This window comes from Micropterus dolomieu, linkage group LG21 (assembly GCF_021292245.1).
Source record: "Micropterus dolomieu isolate WLL.071019.BEF.003 ecotype Adirondacks linkage group LG21, ASM2129224v1, whole genome shotgun sequence".
In the NCBI taxonomy this organism is placed as follows: Eukaryota; Metazoa; Chordata; class Actinopteri; order Centrarchiformes; family Centrarchidae; genus Micropterus; species Micropterus dolomieu.
The window spans coordinates 9,861,261-9,877,000 of record NC_060170.1 but is presented as its reverse complement, the minus strand read 5'-3'; the positions used below and the strand labels follow the sequence as shown (position 1 = coordinate 9,877,000).

General features: G+C 39.6%; 2 protein-coding genes across 2 annotated transcripts in view; both read right to left on the bottom strand.

Moving 5' to 3' along the window:
- Positions 1–9,153, bottom strand: part of LOC123959741 (procathepsin L-like) — a 13,104-nt gene extending 3,951 nt beyond the window's left edge. The window contains exon 1 of the mRNA XM_046033994.1: positions 9,130–9,153. Coding sequence (XP_045889950.1) covers positions 9,130–9,136 — 7 coding nt within the window. The 5' untranslated portion in view covers positions 9,137–9,153. The remainder of the gene's footprint in view (positions 1–9,129) is intronic.
- On the bottom strand, positions 5,990–9,374 carry LOC123959740 (procathepsin L-like). Its single transcript, XM_046033993.1, has 8 exons — positions 9,249–9,374; positions 9,014–9,148; positions 8,799–8,921; positions 8,327–8,479; positions 7,759–7,983; positions 6,886–7,054; positions 6,651–6,768; positions 5,990–6,450 (listed from the first exon to the last, which is right to left on the bottom strand). Exons 2-8 carry the CDS (start codon positions 9,134–9,136, stop codon positions 6,351–6,353), a joined length of 1,011 nt encoding a protein of 336 aa, XP_045889949.1. The 5' UTR covers positions 9,137–9,148; positions 9,249–9,374; the 3' UTR covers positions 5,990–6,350.
- Positions 9,375–15,740: the final 6,366 nt, after the last annotated feature.

Sequence of the window (15,740 nt, the reverse complement as noted above, 5' to 3'; positions counted from 1 at the left end):
TGTAGGACTTACTGTATATTCCTTTCTGTTGAAGACGAAGGAGAAGATAACTCACTACCACCAAGAAACACAAGTTTATAAAGGCCCGGCCGGCAGCAGAATAACGTCCCACCGAGCTCTCTGATTGGTCCACTCATTGTTTATTACTCCGATGCCCCGCCCCGACGTATGATGTCATCATGGAAGCACGTGATTCCCCCTCTGGAATGGGCATTGTGATTTTTGCAGGATTGTTGCAGATAAAACTGTGAGAAAGATATTCATAGTGATTTACAAAGCTGCTGATTAAAGACTTTTACTGATCAATCAGCCTTCAGATTAGCTGACTGATGAAAAAAAAACACTTACATATCATATAACAGTAGCCTGTAACATAATCTAGCTAGGCTATGTGATCTCCTTTAAATAATAAGTAATGTAATTTCTTCACTTGCATTCATTGAGCCTGGGGAGGCCCACCTCTCACTTAGAAAACCCCTGCTCTAGACAGTCCTACCTGATATTTATTGTATTTTGTTTATCTTTTCCCTACATACACCGACTAGACCACAGTAGGCTACACCTACATCAGGAAGTAGGAAGCTCTGGAGTTAGATAGTCAACCTCTCTTTATCCTCATTGAGCTCAGGTGGAGTTTTAGACTGCAGAACTTTAACATTAAGGTTAAGCTGCAAAATGTTTCTGAAAAATACTCTAAATCAGTCCAAAGGGTGATTTTTGTGTGTCCATGATCAGCGACTCATTGTCTGATACTTGACCTGAGTAACCACTTTCTTTGATTGTGCCTCAGACAAAGCTGTGGTTTTGAAGGCTGTCAATGCAATTAAAGTAATTGTAATCAAGTTTAGCATTAAATAAGAGTGCAAAGGAAACCACATGGGAGAATATTTGTTTCTGGTTTAGATGAGGAGATAACAGTAGAGTTGCCAAAGCATGTCCCATTTTCAAATGTAGAAACTGCATTTTGTCAAATGTCCAAATATGTAAAGAAAGAAGAAGAAAATTGGTCTTTTGGTTCATAAAAGTGATTACTATAAATTATATATAAGAGAGGTATTATTCAGTGATCAGTGATGGCCAGTGTTTTCATCGTCAAAGCTGTGGGAGGACGTGAATATGCATCACAGCAGGACTTTCAGTAACTGCTGGGACAAAGTCTGAGTTGATGAATGTTGTTGGTCATGTGATTGATAAGACTGTGAAACTGTGAACAGGCAGAGTTGTTTATGCATTTAGATAAAAAAAACTACTGTTTTTGCAAGTACATTTACTGAATTTATGAGGTACTTTACTACACTTGGATATTTGGACTCTACTTTATACTCCTACTCCACTATGGCTCTTGGTCTTAGTCTTGATCTAAGTTCTTTTTACTGGACTATATTTATCTGACAGCTTAAGTTACTTTTCAGGTTGATTGCATTTTCATAAATTAAACTACAGTAACAACTACAGTAATAAAAGTAGTAACATATAGCCCAACTTCAACCAGATACAGCATTATCATGCTGTTTACACATTAATGTATCAGTCATAACAAAAGCTGCAAAAGGGAATTCTTTTTAAAATAACTTTTTGTCATACATGAGACGGGTAATCTGTGAAAAAAAATTCAGGTTCCTCTGTCGTCTCCTTCTGCCATTTGCAAGAATCCACTGCGATCGAATCCAAAAAAACTACCAAACAGAGCCAGGAGGAGTCTCTAACGCGGTGTCAATTACTGCTCGCGGACTGCGCAGCCTCCACAGTCAGTCAAGGTCAATGTCTTCGGCGTGCAGCTTCTGAAGTTATGTCTAGGAAACAATGAAAGAACTGCCCATCTCGAGTGGCAGTACTATAAATCTGCAACATGTTATTCTTTAGTTTTTGTACAAATTAAACAAACAAGACATAAAGTATTAGTAATCTTTAAAAGGTTCAGGTAGGCAGATTTTGTTACATTTGAACAAAGCCAGGCTATCTGTTTCCAGTCTTTACGCTAAGCTCAGTTAAGCTAAGCTAAGCTAAGCTAACTGCTCACTGTGGCTTCATATTAACTGTATGTAACTCTTGACAACAAAGTAAATACATGCATTTCCCTAAATTCTGAACTACTGCTTTGAATATAATAAATGAATAAAAATACTGTAATCAACCAATTTGACACCACCCCTTGTATGTTTTTAAGAGTTATCTGTAGGCCTACTCAAATAGGTTAATTGATCAAATTATACAAACCTCATACTAACAAATACATTTAATGCTAACCAGTGATATGTGACATGAATCTGTCCATGTAATGTGTCATGTCTTTATGTTGTCACATGCAGGATGTTACGTTAACATGGCTTTATACTTTACAGTAGGCTAAATATATAATTTCCTTCCATTTGCAGAAATCTGAAAGCGAGTGTTGAGTAAATATTGCCAACAATGGTGGAAGTATTCAAATGCTTTGCTTAAATACAAGTAACAATACGTAAATATTTTATCAGCAAAATGAACTTCAGTGTCAAATTAAAATACAATTAATTTGAAGTGGGCTTAGCGGACGGCTTATTCTGAGGACACACCGAACATGCAGAGATCCCTGTGTCACTTTCATTGTTGGCTATCAGAGCTGCCGACGTAGGAAGGCTAGTGTCCGATTTAGGCCTGTGAGACAGGTGTGTCGGGAGGAGTGGGTCCAATGGAGGACCTGAGAACTGCATTTTGCACCTACCCCACTGTCAGAGACATCCACTTCTATAACAAACTGACTGGTTGGATGTGGTTGTTTGAGGATGGTTGTGAGACAAAGCAACACTTACGATCCCTGAAGGTGAATTCTGCCTCAGGGGTCCAGCGGAAAAGTGAGGAAGTGAAGGTGAGAGCCATAAGGGGAGCAGCAAGGCAACTGTAGTTTAACAAATCTCCTATAAAATTGGCCGATCCCAGGAAGCACTGCAGTAATTTATGGTTGGTGGGTGCTGGCTATTCTGTAATTGCGGTTACTTTGGCAGTATCCATCTGCACTTCACCCTGTGCAATGATATAAATATAATAAAGGAGATTCTGTGAACATAAAATATAATTTCTCTGCTCATTCTGCGTATTGTACTTACTTTTGGGAGAGTTGAGGCAGGGGCTTGACTCGGGGAGCAAAGCCAGGTGAGGCGGGTGGACAGGCAGTCCAGAGGAAGTAAGTAAGTAGCTAAGCCGAGGAAACCTGGGAACCAGGAAGAGTTAAGTAGATCCAGCGCAGGTTCTTGCTGAGCAGGAGTAGGATAAAGGCAGGAGTCAGCCCACGAATATATGTATAGTTGAATCTAGGATCTGGTGGTGTGGTGGAGTTGACGCCTAGCATTTGAAGATTATCAGCTGCCGCCAGACTCCTGCACACCTTATCCCACTCCTGCAATACAGAACACACTGACAGACAGAGAGAAAGAGAGAGAGAGAGAGAGAGACCCCATGCTAAACTGAAGAGGCAGGGACAGAGGGCATGACAGACTGAAGCTGACAACGCGCAAATAACGAATGTTTTAACGGCTAAGGAAAAATTTTTGGGAAATAAGCTTATTTGCTTTTTTGTGAAGAGCTAGATAAGTAAGTTAAAAGTAAGATTTTAAAATGAATCCTGTAATGAACAGGAAGCCAGTGGAGAGAGCGCAGCACAGGTGTGATGTGGCGTTGAATGGATGACTTTTCTAAGCCCACATATAAGGAGTTACAGTAGTCAAGACGAGAGGTTATGAAGGAGTTAATCACCCTCTCTAAATCTTTGGGAGGGAGATAGGCCTTTACCTCGGCTAAAGTTCTCAATTGGAAGAAGCAAGATCTTACAGTGGCAGATATCTGTGTATCAAATTTAAACACACTGTCTAATACAACACCAAGACTCTTCACAGTTGAGAGATTATTTGAACTCAAGCAGTTCAGGATGTCTATGACCTCTGTCTTGTCTCCATTTAGGGTGAGGAAGTTTAGGTTCATCCATGTTTTGATGTCCTTCATACAGTCAGGCAGGGGTTGCAGTGAGCCCTTTGTTTTAACATTCAGGGGCAAATAAATTTGAATTGTCTGCAACACAGTGGAAAGAGACCTCGTACTTCTCAAAAATGGAGGCCAGGGGCAGCATATATAAAGAAAATAAGATGGGGCCTAATATAGAACCTTGAGGGACACCGCAGGTAAATGGGGCCATCTCAGCACGTATAAACTCACTATTATGTTATATGTTCTTTGTTTAGTTAGCACAAAAAACTAAAACTAAAATGACAAATTGCAGTTTTACAGTAAGTTATCTTCCAGGTTAGTTGTTTCCCCATTTTCAGTCTAGATGCTAAGCTAAACGGCTACCAGCACCTCTAAAGCTCACAACTTAACACGTCATTTATCCGCTGTTTAATCCGAAATCTTGTTTGTTTAAAAATAAGTGTGAAAATGACAAGTTGAACTTTATGTAGGGTCTGACTATTTCTTGTTCATATCCTCGTAGGACTGCTGATCATGTCACAGCACACACCATAACTAGCCTACCTGTGAACTTCTGTCACATGATGAGTTGATGCATACAACTATAGACAAACAGGATGAGTTTCATTCTTGTCAGTATACCTATAAGGAAGTGGGTTGACAACACAACAAGTCTTTTGCTGGCTACCTCACATACATTTCCATAGTACTGGAAACAATTCACTGTTCTTAACTGTACCAATTAAACATTTACTTAATATTTTCATATGTTTGTGAAGGTTTTACTGAGATCATGTGACTCAGTCTTTGTGCTACATGTAAAACTAGCATGTGAGATTAACAACAGTACGGAAGCCCTAAGCGGCCATCCATTCAAATATTTTTTTACTCTGTTTTCTCATGATCATGGGATAATTATCTCATGATCTCGAAATAACAAAACAGTAATTTAACACAAGGGTCAGCAGCAATGTTTCTTAATTATAATTTCAGCTTGATTTTCAATGTCACTAGTTAGCTCAGTTGGTAGAGCGTGGGACTCATAATTGCAGTATTGTATGGTTAATCCTCATGGCAGACCAACTCTTTAAAAATCTTTTTCATAATCCTCTTCAACAAAGTTCTTATGACGAGACTGTTGCTGGACTGTGCACGTCCCAGAGATTGGGCCTCATCCATCAACCTATGGACTTCATTTCCCCATCGTCCACAGGGAGAGGAAATTCCTGTGCTTCTCATTCAAGGGAATCCATTTAACGTTACACATTTCCTGACGGCTATTAACCTTTGAAATAGCTGTCGGGAAATGTGTGATTGGATTCCCCTGAATCTCTTCGTAAAACCTTGAGGAAGGAAAAAACACACAGAAGAAAAAAAAAGCCATTGAGAGCAGGAGTGAAACAGACAATGCATGGACATCAAGTCCTGTGCTCTACCAGCTGAACTAACCAGTGACAATAACAATTTATTTGAAATTATCATAAAGAAACGCAGCTGCCGACCCCTGTATTCAGCCATGGTTTTCTATCCCGAGATCACAAGAAAATGATCCCGTTATCATGGGAAAACAACAGTTGTTACCTCGAGATTGGGAGATAATTAACGGAGTAAAAAAAAAATTATTGAATGTATGGCCGCTTAGGGCTTCTGTGCAACAGAGTACAGCGCTCTGAAGAACACAGCTAAACATGAAATACTGTTTGGTAGCTCTAGTTACAAGATTTTAAGTTTTAAGGTTATAGGAGGTCCAGAAATGATTTTGTGATCAATCCTATTTAAGGGTTATGAGGAACACGATACAAACACCCTTCATCAATGACCCTTTGTGATACCTTCTGAGTGAAGCGCCTTGTAGTAGTTAGAGATCAACAGAGGTGACTGATGACTTTTAACACCCTTCACAGCGATCAAAACAATGCTTTGTTCATCACTGCTGCTCATTAAAAAACATGTATCCTTAATTGTTGTTTGAATTTTTCCAGAAGAACTGAAATGTTGCTTTATTTAACATTTTAAGATAAAGCTGTTATCAGCACATGAAATGTTGACATTTTGGGTTTTCACAGGACAGCGACATTCTACAGTGCAGTAGAAAAATACTCCAATACAGTAAACTAGTGTCTCACAACTTCAATTGATCACAGTAAAAGTAAAAAAACAATCATTTAAAAATCTCGAAGCAAGTGTTAACGTATCACCAAGCAGCATACACATATTTACAGAGAATAAAACACTCGACTAAAATCTTTCAGACAAAATAAAGTGTCATAAAACCAGCCAAAACAAAATGGCGCCATTTCCATAAAAACAGGGTTTCTTCGCAGAATCTCCTGTTAATGTGTCGCTCTGACCGAAGACTCGTCCTCCAGCCAAACAATTGCAATAAAAACTATAAAGTGGAGCTGTGCAAAACGTTAAACGAGAGGATAACTGGCTGCTGTGGCAATGCCACAGTGGTTCTTTCGGTCTTTAGCCATGTAGATGTAGCCTTTGTCTCCCCACTTTTCACTCCAGCTGCAAGAAGACAAACAAAACAAAAATGGTAAAAGTTTAACATTCATTTCCGTAATTAGACAAAGTCACACTGCAGTTTGTTACAGAATAAACTTTATCTTTAAGCTGAAATTCCTACTAAACCTCAACAAAACATTGCGGACTGTGGGGACAAAGGGCTCAAATTTTCCAAACAGCAAAGTTAAATGCTTTGGACTGACCTGTTCTTCACGATCCAGTATTTCTTGCCATCCACATCTTCCCCCTCAAAGCCGTATCCCACCACCAGCACACCGTGGTCCAGCTCCTCGCTGCTGCATTCCTTCTCGTAGTAGATTCCTAAAGTAACACCCACCAAAAAAAGTTACATATAAGCCATCTTAAAAACAGCTGGCAGAAGAAAGCAAGAAAATGTTTCTTTAACTTTGTCTCTGCTTTACAAAACCAAGAACTGACCTGATCTGTAGAACTGGAAAGATTCATGTCCGGCATCGATGGCGACTGAAACGGGTCCCACGGCGGCCACAGCCTTCATCAGAGCGCGTTCCTTACCGCTGGGGATGTCGACGAATCCGGTGACGTTGACAGAGTTGTAATTGGGGTCATAGTGACACGACTGGTCATCCTGAAGAAAAAAGAAGAGGAGGGCTGCAATTGAAACACTTGCCTGAAAGTTTCATGAAGAGCTGCAATGATTAATGGATTAAATCAGCAATTATTTTGATAATTGATTGTTTCTAAAATGCAGAAAATTTGATTACAGTAAATTGGTTTTTGCTTTTTGTACTGTTGGTTGGACAAAAGACATCTGACGACGCCCCTTTGTGCTCCAGGGCCTTGTTTCAGAAAGCAGGTTTCGTGAAAACTCCTTAAGCCTGCGACCAGGGCAACAAGTTTTTCCATTCCAGAAAGAGGGTTAACTTAAGTTTCCCCTCGAGTACATATCACATCATATTCATTTGCAAAAGTTTACACCTTTAGAAACATCTAAATCCTGGTTAGATATTAGTTATAATAAGATCTTATCTAGAATAAGAGCTCTAACATGACCGCTTTTATGATCAAAGCAGGTTTAACATACTCTAAACCTGCTTTCTGAAACAGGGCCCAGGTTTTACAATATTTTTTAAACAATGTGAATGAAACCAACTACTTAGTTAGATGCAGCCCTTGCCTCCAAGTTTCAGGGTGGGGGTGAAATGAAGAATTTAACATTGTTGTAGCAGATGATCAATAACTTCTTAATTCAATTCAATTCTTAATTATTTTCAAATTTTAAGACATTTTAAGACACGTCAATGTAACTTTTCCCCGTCCTCCCATACGTACTGTTGCCAGGTACGGATAAGCGTCCTCAGAGTCCAGTCCCCCGTTGTCCTCGACGTACTGGTAGGCCTGGTCCACCAGACCTCCATTGCAGCCATAATTGCCCTCGGGTCTGGAACAGTCCATTAAGTTCTGCTCGCTCAGCGACACCAGTTTCCCCGTCTTCCTGAACTGTTGACCCTCCAGAACTCCAGTGGCACTGAAGGCCCAGCAGGAGCCACACTGACCCTGAAAGGGAAGGGGATAAAAGTTATATAGAGTTGAACATCACCTGTACAAGTTATTTTTGCTCTTAATCCCTGTTGCATATTTATACATTTTCCTGTTCTTACGTCCCTTTTGGACATTGTCGGCATTTTGTGCTGTTATTCTCTTCTGCATGACCGTGAATCACTGAACAAACTAAGAGTTGAAGCAGAGAGTCAATAAAAAGATTGACAGAAAACCATTTTGATAAATCGATTTTAAAAAATGCACTTGCTTCCAGCCGGTCAAATGTTAAAACTTGCTTCTTTGGTACTACCTCATTGCTTTTTAATAATCTTGAAAGAGACATAAAAGCAGTCGTTACCTGGTCCTTCACAGGAGTAACATGGCCGTTTTCCCTCCAGTCCACAGAGTTTGGGGCTTCCAGGAAGTTGGGCTCCATGAACAGAGATCCCTTGATCTTCTTCTCTGGTTTGTACGTGTAGCCGTTCATGACCTGCCTGAACTCCTCGTGAGTCTGTGGAAAGACAAAAAACATGAATTACACTATTTGGCAAATAAGAGTTCTCTCAACTGTTACAGTTTTTATCATTTGCCACTCCAAATGTATGTAACACAGTTTTCAACTCATTTTATCATCATTATACAGTATTCCCCACACCAGACTGAATCAGTTGTTCTCATGTTTTTCCTTGATTCCTGAATTTGTGCTGGACAGTGTTTTTCTACATATTTATCCTTAATTCGAGGGTACACATTCATGATTCAAACCTTGGCATACTCTTGTTATTTTACACCATTTTTATAAAGTCTGTGCGTTGACATCGGGGTCTTACCATGTCTCCGAAGTGGTTCATGCCCAGGCGGTAGGTGTGTTTGCCCAGGGAGTGCTCCAGGTTGTGCAGCTCGATCTTCTTCAGGTTCTTCTCCCACACCATTCTCCTCCAGCCCTCCTCCTTCTACAAATAAACAACCACCATTCAGACCTTTCCCTGATACCTGGCAGGCTAGAAAAGCGTGCTGGAAAGAAAAGAAAGAAACAACACTTCACCTCATGATATTTCTTTGTGTGCCAGCTCTTCCACAGGTCCCAGTGTTGATCCAGCTGTCGGTCCAGGCTGGGGGCTGAGAGGGCTGCACTCAGACACACAACAAACACAGCTAGAGGCAGCATCCTGGCTTCCTACTGGAAAACAACAACAAGACAACAAAACAAGTTAGGACTCACTGCTGGACGCCTGAAGCTCTGCCGAGACTCCAGTAAAAGGACATAATGTAGGACTTACTGTATATTCCTTTCTGTTGAAGACGAAGGAGAAGATAACTCACTACCACCAAGAAACACAAGTTTATAAAGGCCCGGCCGGCAGCAGAATAACGTCCCACCGAGCTCTCTGATTGGTCCACTCATTGTTTATTACTCCGATGCCCCGCCCCGACGTATGATGTCATCATGGAAGCACGTGATTCCCCCTCTGGAATGGGCATTGTGATTTTTGCAGGATTGTTGCAGATAAAACTGTGAGAAAGATATTCATAGTGATTTACAAAGCTGCTGATTAAAGACTTTTACTGATCAATCAGCCTTCAGATTAGCTGATTGAGGAAACTTATATAAAAGTGAAGCCATCAATAAATTTGTGGAGAAAATAATCAGTAGTTGAAGTCCGATTTAAAATTGTTAAAATCCTGCATTTACATCAATGCAAGAGGAATAATCTTATCTTATGAGAGAATATATAATAGTACAACAGTCACAGTTTACTGCTTAAAGTACATTTTCCTGATTATAGTTACATACTTTTAATTAAGTTACATTTTCCATGCAAGTTACATTCCATACTTTTATTTTTAAAGTTTGTTATTAGTATTTTTACTTAAGTTAAGGATCTGAAGACTTCGTCCACCACTCCTTACTGGTAAGATTTGACAGACTTTTTTGAGAACGCTGGTGCAGGATTTCATCCCTCTCCCCTCAGCACTCAGTGTGTTCACATGCATTTAGATAATCAGGGTAGTGTCGGCTTTCTGTAGTCATTTGATTTCCTCAATGTCATAGGAAACCTGATCAGAGTATCAAAGTAGCGAAACCAGCTAAAAAGGAAACTTCTTGGCCGTGCAGATGTGTGATCAGGGTTTCTAACAACATTACATGCACGCATGTGCATGGTAAAGACTTCTGAAAGTATTGCTGTGACAGCAGAAAATTAAGGCCATTAAATGAGATGAGATTATGAGGATGAGGATTACTGAAGAGACCTACTGTGCACAGGTCCAGGGGGCTACAAGAGGTCAAGGAGCCCTTATAAGTCAGAGCCTCCATATGAAGTGATGTTATTAGAGAGATCTGTCAAAAATCTTTTGCTCCACAGTTTTCAAAGTCTGAAACTGTGGGCATCCCCTCAGAGAAAGCTCCCCCTCTTAGTTTACTTGCTTAGTTTCACTCAATTCCTGGATGCCTGTAGCATCATGTTTATGTGATATGATCCCATAGACACTCAACAAGCCTAATATTGCTGTTTGACACAATATCACAAAAGACATAAAAAAAAGGTCTGTCCAGTGGCATTTTTAGTTTCTGACTCAGGAAAATGGGAAAAATTCCCCCAAAACAACTGTATTTCTGAACTATCTTTAACCAAATCACACACATTTAAGCTATCTGATCTCCTATCTCATCCATCGTCAGCCGTGTGTACAGGGTCGCGGGGGGCTGGAGCCAATCCCAGCTGCCATCGGGCGAAAGGCGGACCGGTCACCAGTCCATCGCAGGGCCACACATAGACGAACAACCACTCATGCTCACACCTAAGCCGAGGTTTGAACCCGCGACCTTCTTGCTGTGAGGCGTCAGTGCTAACCACTGCACCAAAAAATAAATAATGTAATATTTTTTCACTTGCATTCACTGAGCCTGGAGAGGTACCCCTCCCATTTTGAAAACCATGACCTCCAGACAGTCCCAACTGAAAATACTCTGTGTCCATGTGACCCATTATCTGATACTTGACCTGAGTAACCACTTTCTTTGATTGTGCCTCAGACAAAGCTGTGGTTTTGAAGTCTGTCAATGCAATTAAATTGATTCTAATCAAATTTACCATTGAATAAGAGTGCAAAGGAAACCACATGAGAGAATTCTTGTTTCTGGCTTTTTTGTAGACGAGGAAATAACAGAGTTGCCATAACATTTTCCTAACCCGTCCCATTTTTAAAAAATGGAGACATATTTAGACAACCGTCCAGAAACTAAAAGACTTAGAAGAAGAAAATTGGGGTTTTGGTTCATAACAGTGATCTCTATGAAGGATCTATAAGAGGTATTATTCTATCAGTTATGGCTTTCAATAAGTGCTGGGACAAAGTCTGAGTTGATCAAAGTTGATGGTCATGTGATTGATTCATTGACTATGAAACTGAACAGGCAGAGTTGTTTATGCATTTAGATCAAAACCTCCTGGTTTTGGAGTTCCTATAGTGATAGTCTTACATCAGCGGTGGAAAGTAACCAAGAACATTTACTGTACTACAGTTTTTTGAAGTACTTTACATCACTTAAATACTTTCACACACTTTCTTGTTTATACTACAGCCTCAAGCATGACTAGACCTTTAGTGTTGTTGTATTACCTAATCAGCTACGTCCTGGATCGATAATTTGAACAAACAATTGAGTCTGTTTTGTGAAAAAAAAAACATAGACGTGTTAATCAGTTCAGATCTGTTAATCTTTGTGTCTGTTGGGGAGAGCAGACCTAAATATTTAACTACTGCTTTGAATATACTGAGTCTATAATTAGTGGAATCAACCAATTTGACACCACATGTAGGTTTATATACGTGGAATGCTAACTTCCCTCAACTGATAAAACTGGGACTAATGGTACTCGGAAAAGTAAATTGATGAAATCATACAAACCTCATACTAACAACAAATACATTGAATTCTAAATGCTGAAATAATGTGACATGAATCTGTCCATGTAATGCGTCATGTCTTCATGTTGTCACATGCAGGATGCAAAATGTCCTTGGGGCAACTCTGCGGTTATGTTAACATGGCCTCATACTTTACAGTAGGCTAAAAACACATAATTTCCTTCCATTTGCAGAAATATGGAAGCAAATGACTGGATTGTGCTGCTCCAGCAGAGCGGCACATGACTACTGAGCACTTCCTGTATGAGCATGCACGTGTGGTGAGTTAGCATAACCATCTTTTAGGATTGCCTTTCGTTTGCTTTTCCTGTGGAGTAAATATTGTCAGCAGGGGTGGACGTATTCGTTGCTTAAATACAAGTAGCAATACGTAAAACTGAAAATGTTTTACCAGCAAAATTAACTTAAGTCTCAAAATAAAATACTTTTATCCACTTTTATGTTTGACATGAAGCAGGCAGCATGCTAGTGCCAGCAGATGGTTAGCTTAGCTTAGCAGAAAGACTGGGAACAGCGGTACAGCTAGCTTCTCTGTGTCCAAAGGTAACAAAATCAGCTTGCAAATACATTATATCTTGTTTGTTTGATTTGCACAAAAACCAAAGAGTAAAAATGACAAGTTACAGTTTGTATGAGGCCGGATTATTTATTGGATGGCACCAGTAACTTCCCGGAGACAATGCTGTTGCCAGGCAATTGGTCCTGGGAAAGAAACAGTTCGACACACGATCCCAATCTCCCACAAAATCGTTGAATTGATGAATTCATTCTTTGTACTGATTAAACAAACATTATAATGTGTTAATTAGTGAGCCTTAGATGTGCACTGGGAGGTAGATTTTGTTATATTTGGACAAAGCCAGGCTAGCTTTTCCCCCGTTTCCAGTCTTTGTGCTAAGCTAAGCTAACTGGCTGCTGCCTAGTTTCATGTTTGCTGTACAGACATAAGAGTGGTATTAATCTTCTCATCGTACTCTTAGCAAAAAAAGCGAATCTGTCCTGAACTATTCCTTTAATTGTCTTTAATATCCCGAAGGCCACTGCTCTTACTACATGTAAAATTAAGGTAGTTCCACTATCTAAATGTCTTTTGGAACATGTTTGTGTAGTCAAAGGATTTCCAGTTGTCTATAATCTGTAATTTGATGAATATTTAGTTTATCTTCACTCTAACAGGCCAGTTGATGTGCTGTGAACCACCAACGTGTCATTCCATTCCTCAGATTAGGATGCTGCTCAGCTAGCACAACAGAAAGATTGGTTGTGTCCAGATGGTAACCCTAGATTTGTGACACTCTCCAGAGCTTTATACATATTGTTCCTACACGTAGGGGAAGTTTGCCTTCAGGGCTTTCTCCCCAAAAGCCTTTCACAAACACAGGACTTTTACCCAGGAGACCTCTGTTTCTGTCATGTGTGAAACAAAAGTCAACGTTGACTTATTATTTTAACCCCAACCACGATCTTTTCCTAAATCTAACCAAGTAGTTTTGTTGCCTAAACCTAACCAGACTGCAAGTGAAAACTGAAAATAATCATTTAAATAAATAAATTGGTCAACTAACAAAAAAAAAAAAGTCGGCATTGACTTTTGGTTTCACACAGGACACAAACCCAGGTCTCCTGCTTGAAAGTCCTATGTTTGTCCCATTCACCGCAACCTTGGATATTGTTGCTCTTTATACTACGTCTACTACTTTAATTCAGACACAGACATTCCTATACAGCAACAATATTTATTAGGTCCCCTCTGCCATTTACCATTGCTAGCACGTACAGAGTCAAGTGCTACCACGTAATTTAAGTGCTCATGTGTGAGTTTCACAAATCTAGGTTTACAACCTAGACACAACCAGAAGGGGTACCAGCAGCTGGTTTGGTCTTCTCATCCAGACAAAATGGTTAACAGACCTGAACTGACGGACACGTCTATGTTTTTGCACAAAAACAGCCTCAATTGTTAGTTTACACTACTGATCCAGGGGCAGTAACTAAAGTAAACAACAAAGCTAAAAGTCTACCAATGCTAGCAGTAACATGAGGCTGTAATATGAACAAGATATTCCGACCATACATAAACTGCAACTGGTCATTTTACACTTATTTTTAAACCAACAAGTGTTTAAACAGCCGAGATATAACATGTTAATTTGTGTGCTTTAGAGGTTCTGGTAGCTGGTTAGCTTATAGCTTAGCATCAAAACTGGAAACAGCTAACTTGGCACATAACTTCCTGTAAAATACAATTTGTATTTTTACTCTTTGGTTTTTGTGCAAATTAAACAAACAAGACATAACATGTTACTGAGTTTTAGAATTGCTGGTAGGCAGATTTTTGTTACCTTTGGACACAGCCAATCAAACGGTTTCTCCCTCCAGCCTTTCTGCTAGGCTAATTAGCTAACCAGGTGCTGGCGGTAGATCCTATTTAATGTATAGAGACAAGAGTGGGATAAATCCTCTCATCTAGCTCTTGACAAGAGAATGAATAGGCTTAGTTAGAAAAAAACTAATGACTTGATGATGCAAGACCACCTTGCATTATGGCTAAGCACTGTTTTGATATCTGTGAAAGGTGCTTAACATAAAAGGAATCAGTCACCTCTATTGATCTATAACTACTACATAAGACCAGCGACTCAGTCAGAAGCTATAACAGGGGTTCAATGATGAAGGGTATTTTGTAAGATTAAGCTTCGTCAATGTCACTTCTTAATATTTACAGGTAAATATAATGGATCACAAAATAATTTATGGACCTGCAATATCTTTAAAACTTTAAATCTTGTAACCATAGCTACCACAAAATCTTTCATGTGTAGCTGTGTTTTTCAGAGCGCTGTACTCTGTTCTTAATCTCACATGCTGGTCTGACATGTAGCGCAAAGACTGAGTCACATGATCTCAGCAAGACCAGCTGTGTGGGGAGGTGGATTTTGTTATCATTGGACAAAGCCAGGCTAGCTGTTTCTCTACGTTTCCCGGTCTTTGCGCTAAGCTAAGCTAACTGGCAGAAGGCTAGTTTCATGTTTGCTGTACAGACATAAGAGTAGTATTTTTCCTTTAAATGTCTTTATTACACCGAAGGCCACTGCTCTTACTACATGTAAAATTAAGGTAGTCTCACTATCTAAATGCCTTTGTAACATGTTTGTGTAGTCAAAGGATTTCCAGTTGTCTGTAATCTGTAATTTGATGAACAATCAGTTTATCTTCACTCTAACAGGCCTGTCGATGTGCTTTGTGAACCACCAACGTGTCATTCATACATTCCTCAGATTAGGACGCTGCTAAACTAGCACAACAGGAAGATTATCAGCACCTTTTCTGGTCTTCCCATCCAGAGACAAACTCTAACTGACCTGAACTGACTGACACGTCTATGTTTTTGCACAAAACGGCCTCACTTGTTTGTTCATGTTATTGATCCAAGAGGTAGTTGATTAAGTAATACAACAACACTAAAGGATTAGCCGTGACGGTGATGAAATGTTATTTATTTACACATGTTATCTTGTCTTGTAAGTAGCAAGATATTTTGGTCCCAGTTCTTTAAAAACAAATGTAAAGGATCTTTATCTGTTAGTTCATGATATTTGTTAGTGTTTGATATTTGTGTGTTAATGTGTTACCCTGTTTAGATGTTAACATATAGCACATTAGCGATGTGATGCAGGAGATCGAAAGGTAGCCTTGATTAGAGACAGACCTTTACAAACATGAAAATTTTAAGTAAACGTTTAATTGTTAGTTATGGACAGTGAGTCTTTACAGTACTATAGAAATGTATGTAAGGTATCTATCAGTAAAAGACTTGTTGTGCTGCCAACAAACTTCCT